At 50.1% G+C, this 19,695-nt stretch overlaps 2 protein-coding genes across 8 annotated transcripts in view; one reads left to right on the forward strand and one right to left on the reverse strand.

Annotated features, from left to right (window-relative positions):
• The window catches only part of KIF9 (kinesin family member 9), a 38,713-nt gene extending 20,672 nt beyond the window's left edge, over window positions 1–18,041 (reverse strand). For 2 of the 6 annotated variants that reach the window (XM_053261107.1, XM_053261104.1), the window contains exons 1-17: window positions 17,868–18,037; window positions 16,277–16,383; window positions 14,272–14,437; window positions 12,564–12,670; window positions 10,630–10,854; window positions 9,965–10,048; window positions 9,751–9,843; window positions 9,288–9,435; window positions 8,607–8,671; window positions 7,458–7,535; window positions 6,785–6,853; window positions 5,902–6,006; window positions 4,825–4,880; window positions 3,011–3,101; window positions 2,610–2,743; window positions 1,101–1,304; window positions 528–736 (exon numbers count right to left, since the gene is read on the reverse strand). In XM_053261107.1, the coding sequence (XP_053117082.1) occupies window positions 528–736; window positions 1,101–1,304; window positions 2,610–2,743; window positions 3,011–3,101; window positions 4,825–4,880; window positions 5,902–6,006; window positions 6,785–6,853; window positions 7,458–7,535; window positions 8,607–8,671; window positions 9,288–9,435; window positions 9,751–9,843; window positions 9,965–10,048; window positions 10,630–10,854; window positions 12,564–12,670; window positions 14,272–14,437; window positions 16,277–16,372 (1,930 nt within the window). In that variant the 5' untranslated portion in view covers window positions 16,373–16,383; window positions 17,868–18,037. Of the gene's footprint in view, window positions 1–527; window positions 737–1,100; window positions 1,305–2,609; window positions 2,744–3,010; window positions 3,102–4,824; window positions 4,881–5,901; window positions 6,007–6,784; window positions 6,854–7,457; window positions 7,536–8,606; window positions 8,672–9,287; window positions 9,436–9,746; window positions 9,844–9,964; window positions 10,049–10,629; window positions 10,855–12,563; window positions 12,671–14,271; window positions 14,438–16,276; window positions 16,384–17,784; window positions 17,806–17,867 lie in introns of those variants that run through there. The other 4 variants (XM_053261105.1, XM_053261108.1, XR_008309718.1 and 1 more) reach the window with 4 other exon arrangements.
• KLHL18 (kelch like family member 18) overlaps window positions 17,987–19,695 on the forward strand; it is a 30,544-nt gene continuing 28,835 nt past the window's right edge. For both annotated transcript variants that reach the window (XM_053261109.1, XM_053261110.1), the window contains exon 1: window positions 17,987–18,475. In XM_053261109.1, the coding sequence (XP_053117084.1) occupies window positions 18,002–18,475 (474 nt within the window). In that variant the 5' untranslated portion in view covers window positions 17,987–18,001. The remainder of the gene's footprint in view (window positions 18,476–19,695) is intronic.

A 19,695-nucleotide genomic window follows, 5' to 3' on the forward strand; every position in this document is an offset into this window, starting at 1 on the left:
TGTCAATTTCATCAGCCACTTCTGTCCCCTGCTTTTGTAAGGACATGCGAAATGCTACTGGTACACCCAGTAACTTATATTTTAAAAGCCACTCAAGGATCCATCAGACCTTCCCCTGCCCTGAAGTCCAGCATAGGGGGACAACTTCCATCCACTGGGCTGGGGATGATGGGCTTTGCAGTCCCTTGGTCTACACCATTCAGCTCCAGCAGCATCTGCCAGGAAGCACCTCAGGCCCATCTCCACCACCGCTTGCCACTGCCAGCGATGGCCAAGCAGTCCACTGCTACCACCCTTACTCCATGCATCGCTGCTGGAGTATAATGTTTTAAAATGAGGTCCAGTCTAGAGCAGGAGGTAATTACCGGTCCTTTTAACACCTACTTATATACTGTTCAACCTCAGCACATATTGTGGCAGTGAGTTCCAAGTGCCACATCAAGAGCCTCCCCTGATGTGCCAGAATTCCCCTCGCCCTGCAGGGGTGGTCTCCCCTGCTCATATCTTGTAGCCCAGCTGCTACTGACCCTGTTGCTCCCGGTCAACCTTCTGGGCCTCCAAGGCCTGCTTAGTAGTGTCCATCTCCTGCTTGAGACGGTTGACCCTCTGAGTGACCTCGCCCGCTTTTTTCTTGCGGTCGTTCAGAATGGCTTTGTTCTCCTTAAAGATCCGGTTGATCTCGCTGCCACGTTCATTCTTGAAGTCCTCAAAGGCGGTGGCCTTGGGGGGTGGGGAGCTGCCCAGAAGAGAAAGTGGGGAAGGTGGGGGGGAATAAAATAAAATTAGCCATTCCAGCCACAGACACTGGCAGTTTCAGGTCAAAGGGCAGCCTGCTGGCACAAGTTACAAAGTCCACCTACTGAGCCATGGAGGGATTTGAACCCAGGTCTCCTAAGTCTACCCACTACACCACACTGGTTCTGTATGCTGGACAGGAGCCCATGAGTATCCACCCAAATCCATGTGAACTATAAAACAAAAATGGGGTGAAGGAGTGGGGGGGATCACCCCACTTGCCTCCTTCAACTAAAGAGCACCTGTGTTGACAACTAAGCAAGCCTCTGTTCTGCTGTGGCAGTACTGCTGTGCCAAGAACCTACCTAGGCCTGGTGACAGAATCCTCCTTGGGTGCAGATTCGGAGCGGTGGGTCTCGACGCTGCCGGCGTCCTGATCCCGCATCAGCCCCTCCTTTGTTTCGGCATCCTTGCTGGCTGCTGCCAACTGACTACGCGATGGGGAAACGGACGAATCCAGGTCCTTCCCAGAAAGCGGGCTTGCCAGTCCTTCCTTCCGCACGATGGGGCTGGACAGAGAACGGAGGGTGAAAGGATACGGCAGGGGCTCTAGCCAAGCTTGGTTGTGCCTTGCAGGAGGTTGCCATGGCTTGACCCTTTGGGGAAGGTGAGACCTGCTCCGCACCGCTGAAGCAGAGGGATGCTGCTTCAAGTGGCCGCCACTCCCAACGGCTGACCAAGGCAGAGGACCATGATTGGAACGGGCACGCTGGAGGTTCTCACAGAACCTTTTCATCCATCTGAACAGCACAAGCACTTAACGCTTCTATCAAATTTGCACTGTCCTGCCTCTGGAGCATATGGGAAGGCTGACCCACATGAGATGTCCTCATTCACCAGCAAAGAGCCACAACTTTCTAGGTCTCACCGTTGTGAGGTGTGCTTGAAAGTGTGTGGGCAAGATGTGACATCTCAGGAGCAAGAGGAGTCTTTGTAGGCAGCTTCAACTGGGCCAGGAGCTGCACACTGGTTTAATTTGTATGAGAGGCAGCAGAATCCATCTTCTCTTCTTGCAGAATTTGAATCCCCCCTCCCTTTTAAGCACAGAGGGTTCACGGCTCTGCCTAGAACTAGCTTTGGGTCACCCTCAGCAGCCCTTCGGTCTGAGCAGCCAGGAGTTTCCCCTCCGGCTCTTGCCTTGCGACTGGGTGTGGCTTTGTGGATCAGGATGACTTTTGACCCGCAGCCGGCACCCAACTCCATCGCAATTGCCATTGTCGTTTGACAGCCGTCTCTACCTTCTGAACACAATCTGGGGAGGAGGTGCTGCAGTGGACCCAAGCAAATGCCAGAGCAAGGTGGGAGCTATTGCCAGCAAAGGGGAACTAAGCCAATCTTTCCCTTCCTTTCCCTGAGTCCAAGCAAGTAGCATGGGAAAGCAAGAACCTTGGATCGTCTAAAGCACTCGGTAAACCCTCTTGGGTTCAAATAAGTAATTCTTAGGATCCAAAAGAGAGAGAAATCCTTTCTACAGAATAATCAGATACATAGCATAAAAGGAAAACAAATCCGATTAAAGTTCTAACTAGCATAGACATGGAAGAATTCTAAGCAGCACCTAAGCCTAGAGTCTGATATACTCACATGCAGGATGGAAGTGAGAGTTTGGCTAGGCAGAAAAACTGTTTGAAAGTGGGGGGGGGAGACACACCCCTCAATTTGAAAGGAACTGCTGAGAGGCAGGAGGCTGAGAGGAATGGAGTGCCCAATCAGCTCCTAGGAGGAAGGGGCCATGGCCTTTAAAATGGGGGCAAAATCCTGCACAGAAGCAGTTTGGAGGAGACAGACGACTATGGGAACAAGAGCCCACCGACCTGACTTGCTCCTTGCCTTTCTTTGCTTTCGCTCTCTTCCCGCCGGGCTTGGACGAGGAAGGAGCCACTCCAATGCCAAACCCTTGCCCGTCAACTTCTCCGACCAGGTGGCCCTCCGCATCCACCAGCCCTGCCTGACAACAGCGAAGATCAGACATCAGGCGAAGAGGCTTCAGTTTGCTGTCCCCGGATTCCACAACTGGAATTCCACTCGCTGGGTCAGAACAGGTGCCCCCTGCCCCTGCAAATCCAGTCTGCTTTGAGGATACCCCAGTTCTGCAATGCACCTGAATCGGCTTGTAGGCGTTGGGCCTTTTGTGGGGGGGAGTAGAGCACCCGCTGGCTGGAAATCCAACCCCCCCTCCCCCCACCACCGAGAAAGACAATGCGTCACCACCTACCTTTTGGACTACAGAGAGGGTCGCATAGTCATTTTTGTCTATGAGGGTGTATCTGTTCCGCAGCCGGGACTCCACTTCCTGCTCCTGTTGGCTAAGAGACAGGATGTGAGGGGCTGAGCTGCGTGAATGGGTGATCACAATGGGCTGGCCTCCTTTGCAACCAATGGATGGTGATCAGGGGCTTAAGAAAAAGAGTTGGGATATTCTTTCATGGCTCCTGCCCTTGGAATGCCCCTAACCCTGGAAGAGTCCATTTGCTCCACTGGCAATTCTGCTTGTCTATTTGTAAATAAACAGGGGTCCCCCCTACCCTTACTGAGATTTTTACTGGTCTTGGAGAGAAAGCAGGGGAGCTGTGGGAAGAAAAGAGACCTCTGTTGCCTCCTCTGGAGCAGACCCAACCCATCCAAAGCCAAGCTGCCATGGCAGGCCCTTCTCATGCCACAGTGGGGCACCTGGGCATCTGCAGGACATTTTCCACTGGGGGTGGGGGGAGGAGAGCACAGGTTGCAATCCTAGAATCCATTACATGGGAGTAAGCCCTGTTGAATCTAATGGGACTGACTCAGTCCAGGAGGGAACACAGGAAGCTGCCATATACTGAGTCAGAACATTGGTCCATCTAGCTCAGGATTGTCTACATAGTCTGGCAGCAGCTTCTCCAAGGTTGCAGGCAGGAATCTCTCTCAGCCCTCTCTTGGAGAAGCTTCCAGGGAGGGAACTTGGAACCTTCTGCTCTTCCCAGAGTGGCCCCATCCCCTGAGGGGAATATCTGACAGTGCTCACAAATCAAGTCTCCCATTCAAATGCAACCAGGGTGGACACTGCTTAGCTAAGGGGACAAGACATGCTTGCTACCACCAGGCCAGCTCTCCTCTCTACCCCCCTTGCCCACCCCCCAGGTGCCCAGATACCAGGCACACTATGAGCTGCTTCTGCTCCCAGTACTACATCTGCAATGGGGATTGTCAGAGATCATGCAGATCCATCCCAGGCAAGCACCAAAGGCCAATGGCAAACAACATCCACGGAGTCAAGCAGGAGTTGTGAGGGGGTCGTCTTCTCTTTAGGGGCCTCTTTTTTTGCGTTGCGATTGTCAGCGACTGACTGGATTTTGATTCTGTGGAGCTTGCCTTTGGGACACTTTCTAGGGAGTCTTCTCCTTGCACTTTGGGGCTGATGTGAGGAGGAAAATTACCCAAAGTATCCCCACTGACATTACAAAGACTAATTAGGCAATGCCTAACTTATCCTTTTTATTTCAAGGGGACTACTTTGGGTAAATTTCCTCCTCTTGTCAACCACTGGTGGAAAATGAAATCTTGGCGCAAGGACCATCGGCTCTGAAAAATGGTGAGACCAGCCCCAGAGGGAAGGTGAGTGACTGTGACTGGCTTATGATGACTCCATCACACTGGCCATCGGGCTTCAGCCTCGATCCGTTGAGTTGCCCTCTTCTGCACCTCTTCCAGTTCTACGTTGTCTTTTTTGCAGCATTCGCAATGTGGCTGCACCACAGATTTGTCTAAGGGAACTACAATATTGGCAGTTCCATATCCAAACATCTTCTAAAGCTTCTCACAGAAAAGTTAGAAATAAACTCACAAACAAACTACGTGGCTTTGCCAGGCTGAGTCCAGCAGAAGCTCCTGTCACGACATCCCTAGGTTTAGGACAGACCCACACACCCTCGAGTCAACAGACAGGCTGTTACATACAGGCACAGGCCTGCTTAGCACTCTTCCATTTGGGGAAGCTGGCCTAAAAGGGGTGACCTTCCTTCAACATGCCCACCAGTAATCCCAGGCACTTACCTCAAAATCACTCTGAACTGGCTGAACACTTCTTGGATTTGTCTGAGGCTCACAATCTAGAGAAGACAAAGATAAGGAAAGGAGAACTGGAGAGAGGCCAAAGGCACCCTGATGAGCCAGGAGCGCCCACACGGAAAAATATACTCCATGGTGCACTGAGTGGGTCAAAATCCTTGGAGTTTGGACAATGCTGATTCTACGCTGAAATGGCTTGAGCCCCGCCAGGTACCTTAGGGACCGCCGGCTCCCAGCTAGATCTACCCACCTGACTAGATGGGCTGGGAGGGCTCTGCTCCATGTGCCAACACCTGCTGAGGCCCCTTTGCCAAGTACACTGGCCAGAGCCTTCTCAGACTGCTCCCAGGCTGTGGAACTCACTTGCAGATGAGATCTGCATGGCTCCCTCTCTCCCAGCCTTCAGGAGGAGAGTGACGGCTGCCCTTTTTATTCAGGCTTTTGGTGGCCAATGAGCTGTCCCTGCTCTTTATAAAAATTGTAGCTACATTGTGTTCTGATTTTTAATTAATTTTTGTTTCATCTTGTTTTTATGTTTTATTGAATTATTTTAAATTGTATCCTTGTTAATTGCCCTGGGGTCTTAGGATGAAGGATGGTATATAAACAAAATAAATATCAATATATCCCAAAGAGCATCATGTTCTGCTCTCGCAAAAGAATATAAGAACTGCTTTGCTGTGCCAGACCAAGATCTAGATAGTCGGCATTCTGGCTCAGTCCTTGCCAGCCAGATGTAGGGCCCAATTATGATAGCTGTCCTCATTTGTCTCTAGCATCTGGTACTCTCTGACATACTGCCTCTGACCTAGTGTTCAAAACAACTCTGGTTCTGCTCCTTCTGGGATTCATACTTCTGCTTCCGGTATACTTGGCTGTCTAGGGCCCAGCACTGGGAATGCCATCGACATAGGCCCACTCCCTCATTTGCATAGCCCTGCAGTGGGTTCCATTTCTTTTTCACTGTAGATTGCAGGAACTAGCCCGTCATAATTATGTGCTACAACTATAATTTAAAGAGACAGCGGAAGACTGTCCCATATCTGTGAGAGAGCTACTCACATCTAACTCATCTATGGTGCCCTCGAGGAACCGACGGACTTGAGAGTTGATCTCTGCTACCTGGATTTCGTTCAGGGGCTCATACGTTACTGGAGGACGATTGAGCTAGACATGGAAGAAGAGGAAAAAAGTCAACAAGTCAGAGGTCCACTGGCACTAGGTGGCCAGATTTGGCTTTGAAAAAGCCAAATTCTGGCTTATGGCCCATTTGACCCACGAGTATACCCCTTAGGTTCTGGCAACTCTGCGAGACTGGCACCCTCCCCCCCGGTTCTCATTCATGCTACAAGCACTCTCCTGCCACCCCAGCCAAAATCACGTTGCTCATGGTCCCGTGTTAATCAGGTCTACTCAAAAGGAAGGCCTCTCTGTGCTGGTAGTTAGGAGAGAGGTGACACACACCTCCCTCCCTCCTCTCAAAATGGGACATTAGGGTCTAAGTCGATGTGGTGGTGCCTTACAAAGCGTGTGTGTGTGTGTGTGTGTGTGTGTAAGTGTAGCATGGGTAGGCGGAAGGGGGAGCTGAGCCATTCCCCTGCCCACCCCCAGCAACTGCTTTTTTAAAAAAAGTTGTTTTCTCCCAGTAGGGTTCATTGCCTGGCACTAGTCCCAGCTTTGGCGGGGGATGGCTTTAAAAGACCGTTTTGGCAGGTGGACAAGGAGGGCAAAGTGTGGACAGGTGGTCTGTTCAGGCCTCCCTCCTGCCCGCCCAGGCTCTTCATAGCATCGTAGAAGTTCAGAGCCAGAAGGGACCTCGGAGGTTTTCTAGCCCAACCCCCTACTCAGAGCTCTCTCCCCACCGCCACAACACATTCAAAACGGCACAACCCCACCTGCGTCACTGAGCTGATTTCCGTTCTCCTCCTCGGAGGCTGCTCCTTACCAGACTGTTGTGCATGGCCAGCTCATCCTTCAGATAGGTGACCTCTTTTTCCAAATTCTTCACCATTCGCTAAGCAAAGGAGGAGAATAGCCTGTCGGTGTGTGTGCTGAGAAAGGAAAACTGTGCAACCACGGAGGCCCTTCCTGACTTCACATCTTCCACACACACACACACTGGATCACAAAATCAGCTGGCTCACACTGGATCAAATGGGCCACCAGCCTTGAACCCAACTGTCTCCTTTTGAGACTGCCCAGAATGGGAAGGAGGAACTGCTGCCAGGAACCTCTATGGGCCTGCTGGTAATGGTAACGGCCACCCCTCCAAGGTCCCCAAGCAATGGAGATCAGGGTCTGCTGCTGGGCCTGGCCTAGAGTGTCTCTTCCAGGGCCCAAGCTCGGAGAGATCTAGCCCTAGAGCCTGTATTCTGCAGCTCACGTCTTCTCCAGCTTCCTGTTCTTCAGCCGACCCGGCCGTCTGCTTGTTGTTCATCCTGCTCCCAGAGTAGAACTGGACTGCCCCACCATGGACTGTGCCCCAATGGGACTGACCCTGGTCCAGCCAGCTGTGACACCAGTAGCCCCTTGCAAGAGTGCAGCGGCCTCCTGCCAAGCACTTCGCCACCAAACCTCTTTTCCCAGCCTGTAAGATCTCAAAGCAGGACAGGACCTACCTCTGAGTCAATTTTTTCATTAACAATTGGCTCCGTGGTTACCCATTTCATTCTGGTCGCAAAACGGAGTGTGGACAGCTAAAGAAACATAAAGGTTACCGTGTTCAGCACTTAGCAACTGCCTCAGATTTCAAACTCAGGGCATGCAGAACTGTATGAATCTATTGTCATATCATCAGATTTAGATCCTGTTTCTTTCTCCGAAGAGCTTGGGGTGGCTTCTGTGTGGCTCCCAGGTGGTCTTCCATCCCAGTAGCATGCAGGGCTGGTCTCACCTAGCTTCAGGTCACCCACCTTCAGAAACTAACCACTAGCACAGAGTTAAACACATAAGAATCAGGCCTGGTGGTGAAAACCTGGGGCAGTGGACTGTTCTACTTCAGACTGCAAGCAAGGGGGAGAGCCACTTTTGAATGCTGTCAATGCCATCTGCCCAAACGAGGGGAAGCCCCAGGCCTCTTTGTTGGGCATAGCAGATTCCCGGGGCCTGGAGGTTGGGGGGCAGGGTCTAGTCCCCAGTGGCCACTGCAGGCCTGGCAAGGCCACAGCAGCAACCAGCAGGAGGGGGAGGAGGAGAGGACTCTTGACAGCACAGCTCCCCCAGCACCTCCAACAGCCTGAGAGGAGCCAAGACTGCTACTACAAGAGTCAAGGAAGACTGCCGTCTCCACTCCAGTCACGGAAACTGGAAGTGTACATTTTGGACTTACGATGGCTTAGAATGGTTTACCTATTTTATTCTGAATTCTGCATCGAAAGGTGGGACAGAAGTATTCTTAATTGACTGATTATTGATTAATGTCCCCTCTTTAAAATAAGCAGCAGCTTAAAATCATTTCTGTAGAAGTGAACCACCAGCACGCCAGGAGAGGGGTTCCAGCCCAGCCTGCTCCTTGCTGTGCTAGTTGATGCTTCCAGCCAAGGTTTAGTTTGGGTTTACTTTGATGAATGGAAGCACTCAACAAGGGTCTTGCCCAGCTGCAGTCTGAAATGGCACAATCCACTCCATCCGCGGCTTCCCGCTTCATTTGGCTCACATGTAGACCTTAAACCATCCCAACGGAACCTTTCGGAGAGGGCATCCTAGATGTCTGGAGTGGAACTCCATTCCTGTGCATTTTAGGTTTAGGGCCCACCCTGTCTGCTCACCGTCTCCACGACGTGAATGGCTTCACTGCAGATATTCGCCACCAGAACAGTATTGCAGTTCCCACCTAGGACAAACAGATGGACAGAAAGGGGCTTGAGGCAGCTCTCGGAGGAGCCCGAAGGTGTCCTGCAGTCAAAGGAAGCAACACAATTGAGGAGGTAACGGCCTCCAATGGTGTGCCTCCAAGGGAGGCTTCCCACACTGACATGTCAGTGGTTTAGGGAACGGTGGGACAGAAATGTTTGAATTAAACAGATCACGTGAGGTTGGCATCCCAGTGAAGTTAAACGGAGACCAGAGTGACAGTCTAGCCCAAGGGTGGCGCTAACGAGCCGGGGGAAGGCCACATGAGGTGCAGTTGTCTCCAGTTCCCGTCAGCTCTGGTTGTTCCTCTCTTTCTACATGCACACAACTCTACCTGATGAACAGTCGGCCTGCAGGCAGCATGGCTCTCGTTGGGAGTCAGAGAGGCACAAACGAAGCTGCTGGGAACCAGAGGTAGCTGTGCCTCATTGGCAACCCCCTGGCTCGGTAGGCTGAGCTGTTACTGGCATAGCCTGAGAAGAATGCCCCATCAGGCAGGCTAGGTTTGAACGGAGTGGGGATTTGACTGTGGGCTTCCTGGGGCCCAAGGCCAGCCTTCTAAGAACTGCCCTGCCGTTCAGACTCCAAGCTTGTACCTAAGGAGTCCTTCAGGGTGTAGGTGAGCTTGCTCTGCCGGAAGGGAACGTGCTCCCGGTTACGCTCCGCCAGTGCAAGGATGACTTGCTCGAGGTATGACAAGGACCTGTTGATGTAAGTGGCTTCCTTCAGGACAGATCCCTCTGACTGTTAAAAAGGGAAAGAAAGAAGCTACCTTATAGTATCGTATTTACCCAAGAGGAAGAGCACTCTGAATTTAAGACCCTTGAAAAACAGAGGCTACATACAGGTTACACCTGTATTTACCCCAAAGGAAGAGCACTCTGAATTTAAGACAACCACCCAACAGTGAACATAAAAAAAAAAACCTTGGGGGGAAACCTAGTCTTGAATTCTGGTAAATACAGAACTAGTTGTTAGTTCTTCAGTAGCTAGCTTCTCATTAGCTTAAAATGAGGTTCGTTGACCCACCACCGACACAAGTAATCCCAACTTACTTACTCGGCTCTTTGTCAGTCTCTCTGAGCCTGCCAGATCCACTAGGTTAATTTTGGAGGTGACATATCTGGCATCTGAAAGAATTCTAGAATGACACTGAGATGAGATACCAAAAAAGATGAGTGTGCATTGAACAGAACAGAAATATCGAATAGATCAAAAGATCCACAGATCCCTCAATTTTCTAAGCCACCAGGAAAATCCCACTGGCACTGACCTCAATATAAATGGTGAAGATGCAGTGGGACCTGGAAGAGTTCCTATTCAAAGCATGCTGGCCAACAGATCTGTTGGTGTCACCCTGGAGCAGAAAGAGAAACACCCTGTCCACTGCCAAGGTCAGAGGAGGGGGCTCACCCAGCTGGTGACTGGGGGGAGAGCTGGACTTGTGGGAGCAAGCATGAATTGTCCCCTTTGCGACGCAAGGTCTGCCCTGATTGCATTTGAATGGGAAACTATAGGTGAGCACTGTCAGATATTCCCCTTAGGGGATGGGGCTGCTCTGGGAAGAGTAGCTGTATGCAGAAGGTCCCAGGTTCCCTCCCTGGCAGCATCTCCAAGATAGGGCTGAGACTCCTGCCTGAAACCTTGGAAAAGCCGCTGCCAGTCTGTGCAGACAATCCTGAGCTGGATAGACCAAGGGTCTGACTTGGTACAAGGCAGCTTCCTAGGTTCCTACGACTGCTGATTATCAGCAGGACCCAATCCTCCTCGGTGGGGGACTGAGGGCAGGGTCAGTCATGGACCCCCCAGGGTGCTTCAGCCCTGGCATCTGCCTGAGAGTGCCATGTGCTGATGCCAGGCCTGGCACTTTCTAACCTGCGCACAGACTCTGGTCAATGTGACAGTGAAGAAGGCTGAGGTTTGGTCACACTTTCCTACCTCAAACAAGAGATTTAGAGCCACTTCTTCTTGGGGGGCGGTATGCACAGACAGGCCTTTCACAGAGACCCCCTGAGGGCCTTCGACGACAGACAGCGGCGCGTCACTGGGCACGTCATGGGGCGAAGTGGCCAACAGATCAAAGATGGTCTCATTGTGGATCTCCAGGTAAGAAATCCGGACAGTGATGAACTGACTGGCATGTTCCTCCAAGGACTTGAACACCTGTAGAGGTGGCCAGAGGTGTCTCAGTGGGGTCTGCTTCCAAAAGGTCACAAGCTACCTCTGCTTTTTCAAGATGGGAGGAGGGCTTAGGTTGAGGGCACAGTCCAACGGCAAGGTCTTCAGCACAAGCAGGAAGCTCTCCCGCACAAGGGCACAAGAGACTTCCTCCGCTGAGATCCTTTAAGAACAAGGGTTGCCCACTTTTTAAAACAACCATACCCCTTCTGTCACAAACCTGCAGCTCAGGTACCCCATAGGATTTTTAGAGAGTGAGAGTGAGAGAGAGAGAGAGTGTATGCACATACACATTTAAATGTTACAGTTAAGCCAGTAACTGGCTGCTCCAGTCAGTGACTCACATCCAGACTAAGTTACTCATGAGCACTTATTAATTTCCCATTGAAATTAATAAGATAAATAAATTTGTCCCATTAATTTCAAAATTTGCTTATGAATTATTTAAACGGAAGTAGTCCTTCTAAGTGTAATCTTTAAGAGTGTGTGTGTACGTACACACACTCCCATCCACAAAAACACAAAAGGGAGGCAGGCTACTATTGTCACTGGCTCACATCCGTGCTAAGTTACTCATAAGCAATCATACTGAAATGAATGGGACAAGTTTACTATTCATTTCAAAGGGACTACTCCATGCTAATTTTTTGAAACCTGTCAGTCAGGCTCAGGGGAGGGGTACGCTGAGCTTCAGTACACAGCCAGCCAATCAGGAGCAGATGAGAATCTTCACCTCCCCCCTCCCCTTCTGCAGTGGACACATTGATGAGGATGTGATTACTTCAAGCTGGCCACCCTCAGATAGGGAACAAATAGTGTGGCTAGAACGAGGGGAGGCAGGAGGGTTCTGAGTCGCGCCTGGTAGCCCTTCAAGTATTCCTACGGTAGGGGTATGCACGAACTGGTTCAGGCCAAACTAGGCTGGTTCAAGAAGGCCGAAGATTGGACTGAACCAAGTCCGGTTCGTGGCGGAACAGGCTGAACAAGTTTGGCAGGCTGGTAAAAGGGAGTTTGGTGAGGATTCTCTTTTACAAGTAAGGGGAAGCCTTCATAAAAGGTGGCCGGCGGGGGCGGGGAGGGTGAGACGCACCTCCAAGTAGGTCCTCTCCTTAACACCCCTTCGGCACACCAACCCTCCAGCAGCCCGCGCATGTTGCCACAGCTCCCATTCAAATGACATCCAAATCTGAATGGAAGCCATGGAAACTGGTTCTGTGCAAACCCCTATCCTATGGGCACTAATACCCCCATTGGAAACCTCTGCTTTAACAAGGTCTAGGATCACACCCCAGACCTTGGACACAAAGTCAGCAGCAGGAAGGTGAGCATGAGAGCACCAAAGGTGGGCTACAGCCAATGGTCAGTAGGTGTCCAGGCAAATGTGTCTGGCACTGACAAAAGGTGGCTTTGACCAAGGTGTTGAGGGGTTACAGCTTCATTGCCAGAGTAATAGTGGCCTGGCATCTGTGGAACATAGTTCCAAATGTCTCACGAGATGTAGGAAAGGGATGAGGCAGCTGCAGAGCCTGCAGCCTATTTAAAACTCTCATGGCTGAGGCCGAGGGGCACTCCTGCCAAGGCAGCAACGAAAGCAGGAACAAGCACAGGAATCCGGCAGGTTTCTCATGTCACCAGATGGACAACCCTTTCTGTGTCCTGCTCCTCCTCTGTCTTTGTATCGTGAACTGAATCACCTGCTGTATAGCTCGGGGAATGATCCCACGATTCTGATAGTTCCCTGTTGTTCCTGTCATGGTATATGTCTTGCCGGCCCCAGTTTGTCCGTAGCAGATGATAGTCCCTGGGAGAGGTTCAAAGCAAACATAATTAACTCGGGCTGTGCTGCTCAGATCTTTACAAAAGAGCCTTATTAGAACCTCATCATTTTGCTGTTTGCTAGAGCTCAGTTGCTCCACACTGAATCCCCACGTGAGAAGAGCTTGTCTATGCAAAAGCTTTTACAAACACAAACACCGGCTACTAAAACACCCCCCCCACACACACACACCAGTTAACCTGTCCTTTAATGAGAAAATCTGAATATAGGGGGGAAATTACTTGATATCACTTCCAGAAAAAGCACAGGTTTCGACTTTAGCAGAGAGCCAACATTTCGGATCCTGTGAGGCTGGGGGGCGGAGGCATGTACAGGCAACCCAATAGAAGACCCCTCCTCTCTGAGTCATCCTTGGTTCTTATTTAATGAGAAGGTGGATAATGCTATCAAGCCGGTGCCCCAAATGCATCATAGGGTAGGGATCATGGGGAGATCCCAAAGAGAGAGGGTGGTTATTTTGACTGTAAGACTGTGGGCAGGGTCCCTTTGTTTTTTTGTCTTTTAAAATTTTTATACTGTTCCTGGAAAATGGTAGGTATAGCACAAAAACAATAATTTTTCTAGTTCCTAAAAATCCAAGGCAGCTTGCAAACCAACATCACTCCCGATAACAGAAAGAAAGAAAAACTATCATAGCATTGGGAACCCTTGAGAAAACTATCCCAATAGCAAATTAAACAGAATATTCCAGATCCTCAAATAATGGGGGCGGGCGGGGGAGGCGCTCTACAATTTTTCTAGAACTGAGCAAGAAATCCAGTTCAGAGTCTCAGGGTCCATCCAGACATACATGGTTTTAGCAGTAATCTTACTGTGAATGTGAACTCACAGCAATTTGGTCAAATGTAGGGGTCTCCCTTGGACTGAGTTCAGGGGAGACCTCTGTTCTTCTTGTCTTCAGTAGATGTTGCTGTGCATAGCACTGATCGGCTAGGAACTAATGAATTCACTAGCTGAATCCTCCCACAGGAATTTTTTAGCATTTAAAAAACTGAATCCAATTTTTAAAAAGAGGTTTTTAGAAACATTTAAATGAACAAATGCACAAGGCACTTTTGAAGTAAATGAGACAGGCACTTGAAACTTAGGGGAATGGGCAAGACAAGACTATTGAATCAGTTTTTGAAATGATTTGCTAGCCAGGGCACCTGTCAAATAGTTCATGAAGGCGAGGGAAGCCAGATGAAGAGGGGAGAAATGCCATGGGCTCCAGCTTGCATGTGTGTCTGGTTGCATCCTCAGGGCTGCTGTAAACAAGGCTTTGCCCTCATCCTGCGTGTGTTACAGCTTCCCCTAGCATAGCAACACATACCTCATTCTGCTGCACTCACTGGCAAAATGCCTCACTAGGGGGCACTAAATTACAGATAATATCTTGCCCCCAGATACTCTACTGATGCATTGCAATAGTAAGGATAGAGGCATCAGAAAATGGGACATTAAAGAATACGCCCCCCCCCCAGCGGATACAATGGGGAGGGTCCTCAAGCAACCATGGAGAAATCTACACGTATTGCTGCATCCTTAGGAGATGGGATTGCCAGAAGAGTGGGGAGAAAATGTACCATTATATCCATTAAGGGCTTGGGAGACCAGGTCTTTGGCTACTGTGTCGTAAACCAGATCCTGCGGTGCATTGTGAAGAACGCCATCTAATTTGTAAGACCAGTCAGTTTGTTTGTTGTTGACAACTCCTTTCGTGCGGTCTCTCTCAATGTATACTTCTATCGTCTAGAAAAGACAAGAGACAGAATTGGCTGCTCTAAAAGAACAGGAGGTTCAGAAGGATTATGCCTGGCAGGATCAGGCCAAGGTCCACCTGGTTCAGCTTTATGTTTCCAACAGAGGTGAACTTGATGTCTCTGGAAACAAACAAAGCAGAACGTGAAGGCCTTCTCTGTAGCTTCTGTGTCCACAGCATCTGGTATTTCTTGAAATACTATCTCTGTAAAAAGAGGCTCCATTTAGTTATCCTCCATGAAGTTATTTACTCTTTTAAAAAGCCCCCTTAAACTGGTGACATTCACACATCGTTTGTGGAAATGCAAGTCATGTGTTAATTATTTATTTTATTTATTTTTATTTATTTTTACATTTCTATACCACCTTTCGTTAAAAACACAACCCCAAGGCAGTTTACAAAAATTAAAACATACAATACAAAAGCAATAAAAAACATCAAGCTAAAAACATATAAAAACAGCCATAAAAACAATACAACAGATAAAAACACACAGAAGCCGTGTGTGTATGTGACATTATGTGTAATGTCAGTCATAAACTACAGGTTGGGAATCCCTTATCCAAACTGCTTGGGACCAGAAGTGTTCCGGATTTCAGACTTTTCCAGATTTTGGAATATTTGCATACTGTAATAAGAGATCTTGGGCATGAGATCCAAGTCTAAACATTGAGCAGGGCGTGGAGGAGGGGGCCTTTCCCCTATCATCCCCCCCTCCCTCACCCCCCTCCACTCCTTTCCCTTCTCGTCCTCAATTTACACTTCACACTTCGGCAGCGGCTGCTACTGCTGCAGCTGCTGGGCTTGTTCTCCCCCGCTTGCCTTTGTCTCTAGTGCCAAAGCGAGCGAGTGAGCTGAGGCATTTTGGTTTTGTTTTGTTTTGTTTCGAGGCACTCAGCCACAACGAGTCGGTGCTGCGGGCACATGCCGTGGTGGTTTCCGGATTTTGGAACATTCCGGATTAGGAATACTCAAACCAACCAATCAACTTTACAAGGTGATCTGGAATTCCAGCTTTAGGAAGGAGGGGGACAAATGTCTCTCTAAAAACTCTTTCCCCACTATTCATAATCCTATACACTAGTAACCTTAATCATCTTTCTCCCATTACATCAAAAAGCCTCAAGCACATAAAGCTTTCTTCTTAGGAAACGGTGCTCCAACTCCTTCCAATTTTTGTTGCCCTTTTCTGCACCTTTTCAGAGAACCACCTTGATAACTCAGGGACACAATTCCAGTGACGTTGTATTAGAAATTCAAATGTTGTTGCAAGCAAGTAAAGGTAATGCAGAAATTTGTCCACAGATTTTTGTTTTTGCAAATAGGAACCTAAAAAAAGCTCTGCTGGATCAGACTGAAGCCTGTGTCTGGTATTATTATTTATTATTATTATTAGTTATTTAATTTATATAACACCTGGTATATTTCATTTATATTCACAAGCATCCTGCCTCTGAACCTGGAAGGAGCATTAGCCATCGGGATTAGTAACCATTTGAAGAATTCGAATTTGTCTTTTAAAGACAAATAATGTCCTTTTGAAGCCATCTTAGCTACATCTGGTGACCATCAACACATCTGGTGACAGTGCATTATTCCATAAAATTACCTGTTCTGTGAAAAGGTAAATTACATGAATTGCCCCCACAAACATATGGGGAAAGATTGCTCTTCACCCTGAATGTGAAAAGCTGCGTTCGTACCTCTGCAGATCAACATGGTTACTGTGGTAACGCACACTTCCCCAACATTTAACAAGGAGAGATGCCTTCCAACTTGTATCTCCTTTTTGTACCTGGCTGTTTCTGTGGCCTTTTAAAGTCACTTACTTTGTTATCAGCCCCAAACTTGATCATGTCTTGAGGAAAGTTGGCTGTTGGCTTGACTCGTGCAAATGCATTAACTTTCTTTGTTTTGGTGCACATCGTGACGGAGGCTGGAGAAGACGAAAGCAACATCACCATCAAAAACTACTTTCTCCAAGTCAATGAACATCAGCATTTGAAAATGGAGTTAAGAAACAGCAAACTGACTACTGATGCTTCTCAGTTTGGAGTGGATGCCAAAATCTGACAAATGAAGGGTTCAATTCTGCATACGCTTTTGGAAGCAAGTCTAACTGAACTCATTGGGGCTTACTTCTCAAGAAATAAGCATAAGATTGGGCTGGCTAGTAAACATACCCATTTTATACAAAATGAGAGAATAGTTTTTCCAAGGATACACCCTAGGGTGCTGGTTTAGCTGCCATAGACTCTTTACAAGGCATCCTAGGTAGTTTGGGGAAGTGGGGCCAGGATATGCCCTCAGCTTTGGAATGCCCTCCTGGAAGAGCTTTGCAGTTCTCCTGCTCTATTGGTTTTTTTTAAAAAAAGGATTTAAAGACTCTCCTCTTTGAGAGGCTTGTTAACATTTCAACCTACTATCTGTACCAGTGATTTGGGTTTTTTAAACCTGGCTTTAATTGGGATTCCAGTTTTCAACCTAATTTTAGGTCTACATTTTATACTGTTTTATTGCCTTTTTATTGATTTTTTTTTAAAAAAATTGTATGTTATTTACTGTTGTGAGCTTATTTTATTTATTCGATAAATAAATGAACAATCCTGGCCATTTTAAATAAATAAACAAACAAACAAACTTCAGAAATCTCCAAGAACTACAGACAAGTAGGTGGCAACCTCCCCCAATTATCTTAATAGGCGGTGGGATTAATGAAGAGAAGAAGTCCACATTCTCTTAAAATACCTTGGAGCCAAGCCACTTATTAAAATTGTTAAGAAAATCTCATATATTTCCATGCATTGTGGAAATACCATGCAAAGCTGGTGCTCTACCCCTCACCTTTGCCCCACACCAAGTAGGAGCAGTAATGATACTATTAATAGCCACAATGGTGGCAGCCATCCAGACTCAGCTTCTCCTGAGTAGCCACACTGAAATGAATGGAACAAGTTAGTCATGACGACTGCCAACTTGTCCCATTACATCCAGTGCTTCTACTTATGAGTAGCAGCGCCTGGATGTCAGCCAGTAACAACCCATCATCATCGTCATCACCATCACCCCTTAGGAACCTAGGCAGCTGCCATAGACGGAGTCAGGCCCTTGGCCCCTCTAGCTCAGTCTTGTCTTCACAGACTGGCAGCAGCTTCTCTCCCAGGCTGCAGGCAGGAGTCTCTCTCAGCCCTGTCTTGGAGATGCTGCCAGGGAGGGGACTTGGGCCCTAGATGGAAGGAGCCCTGGTACTCGTAGCACTGCGGGGATTCTCCTCCTCTCCCTCCCCCCCACCATCTCCATCCTTCTGATCATCAAGGCGCTGTACAACCAAACCCACATGCGCAACTCCTTGCTGTGTGGTTGGGGAGGGAAAAGGAAGCGTGGGTGAGGAGGACAAGCGTCAGGCAGGCACTCACTGACCCCAGGCCAGGCCGCTTCCCTCCCGGCAGGCGCCGGCCTAAAGAAGAAGCGCGTTGCGCCGCGGACTGAAGGCGAGGAAGAGCGAGAAGGAGGGCCCGGCACGACGTTGCTCGGGCGACCGCCACTTCCGCTGCATGCCGTTGCCGCGGCGACCGTTGCTTCCGGCAAGTTCCGGAAGTGCCCGGAGGACGCGTGAAGTCAAGGGCGGAAGGGGAGAGCGGGCGCGTGCTGCGGGGGAAGGGGGGGCTCGGCTTCCGGCGGCGTCTCGCTCACTCGCAGTGCACTCGCTCACCCACGCACCCTGGGCCGGCGCCGTCCGGTTACGGTGGCCGGGCGGAGCCAGCCGGCGCCTCAAGGCGAGCCGTGTGTCCGTGCGTGTGTTCTCCCCGCCAGTCAGCCCCGGCCGGCTCCAGGCTTGGCGGAGAAAGGGAGCGCCGACTCCTCCGAGCGGCAAGGCGGCCGGCAAGATGCTGGAAGCGGCCGGGCTGGACCCGGAGCTGGACCCGGAGGACCTGGTGCACTTCTCGGTGGGGGACCTGCCCAGCCGCGGCTACGGCGTGATGGGCGAGATCCGGCGGCAGGGCAAGCTCTGCGATGTCACCCTCAAGGTAGCCCCGTCGCCGTGGGAGCGGGCGAAGGGGCGGTGCAGGCTGGCCATTCGTCGTTTGGAGCTGTGTGGTTAATTGGCAGGCTGGCCACTCGTCAGGTCGAGCTGCGTGTTTAAAGGCGCAGCAGCTCTACCTGACGAATGGCCAGCCTGCAGGCAGAGCAGGGAGGGTAGAGCCACCCAAGCTGCCCCCTGGGGTCCCCCCCTTTCGGTACCAAGGGCGAGCGGAGGGGGCTTCCGAGGGCAGGGGGCGTCGTGGGTGGGGACCCTGGGAGGGGCTGGGCTTTCTGGGAGGAAAAAGGAAGCTGGGGTCAGGAAACAGACTTCCAGGGTGGGTGGGGGTTTCTGGTTGTGTTTTTTATGCCAGGGTGGCCAGCCTGAGGCTCTGTGGTTGCTGTGGGGCTACCACTCCCACCATCCCCACCAGCTGCAATTTAGTGGTGTGATGATGGCTCCAGGGGGGTGGGGTGGGGGATCCTAGAGTTGCGGGGGGGGGTCGGGCTTGGAGGCCATCCTGTCCAGGACATCTAGAGCCGGTGGAATCCCGGCAGAGGGGTGCTCAGCCCCTCCTTGAAGACACCCACCACACTCCTGGGGAATTTGCTCCCTTGTTGAGCTACCAGTAAGATGTTTGCCCTGATGTTGGACCAGAACCGCTTCTCCTGTAACTTAAGTCCCTAAGAGCCATTCCTGTTCTCGGGGGCCATAGAGAACAAATCGTTGTCTTCTGCATGACTTGGGAAGTCCTAGGTTCAGTCCCTGGCAGCATCTCCACCAGTGAGGCTGGGAGAGATCTTGGTGTGAAACCCAGAAGAGTGTGTGCCAGTCAGGTTAGGCAATATGGAACTGGATGGGCCAAGGATCTGACCCGGCATAAGGCAGTTTCATACCTTCATTGGTTTCAGGGAGTTGGGATCTTGGGGTTGGGTTGCAGAGAAAGAAGTCGGTCATTCAGGGGGTCTGCCTATAGATCCGACTGGGAATCAAGTGTCCAGTATGGAATAGGGTAGCAGCCCCTGGGAATTGTCGAGGGTGGGGCTGCTTTGCTTAGAGGGTGAAGAAAGCTAGGAGGGGGAGATGGGCACAACACTGGGCTCCCAAGAAGATGGGGTTGGGAACAGTGTTCCCTCTAACACGGATTCCCAGAAGTTGTTTACTACAACTCCTAGCAACCCCAGCTGTAATGACCTTGGGCTGGGGAGTCTGGGAGTTGTAGTCGTC

Source organism: Hemicordylus capensis, chromosome 6 (assembly GCF_027244095.1).
Source record: "Hemicordylus capensis ecotype Gifberg chromosome 6, rHemCap1.1.pri, whole genome shotgun sequence".
NCBI lineage: Eukaryota > Metazoa > Chordata > Lepidosauria > Squamata > Cordylidae > Hemicordylus > Hemicordylus capensis.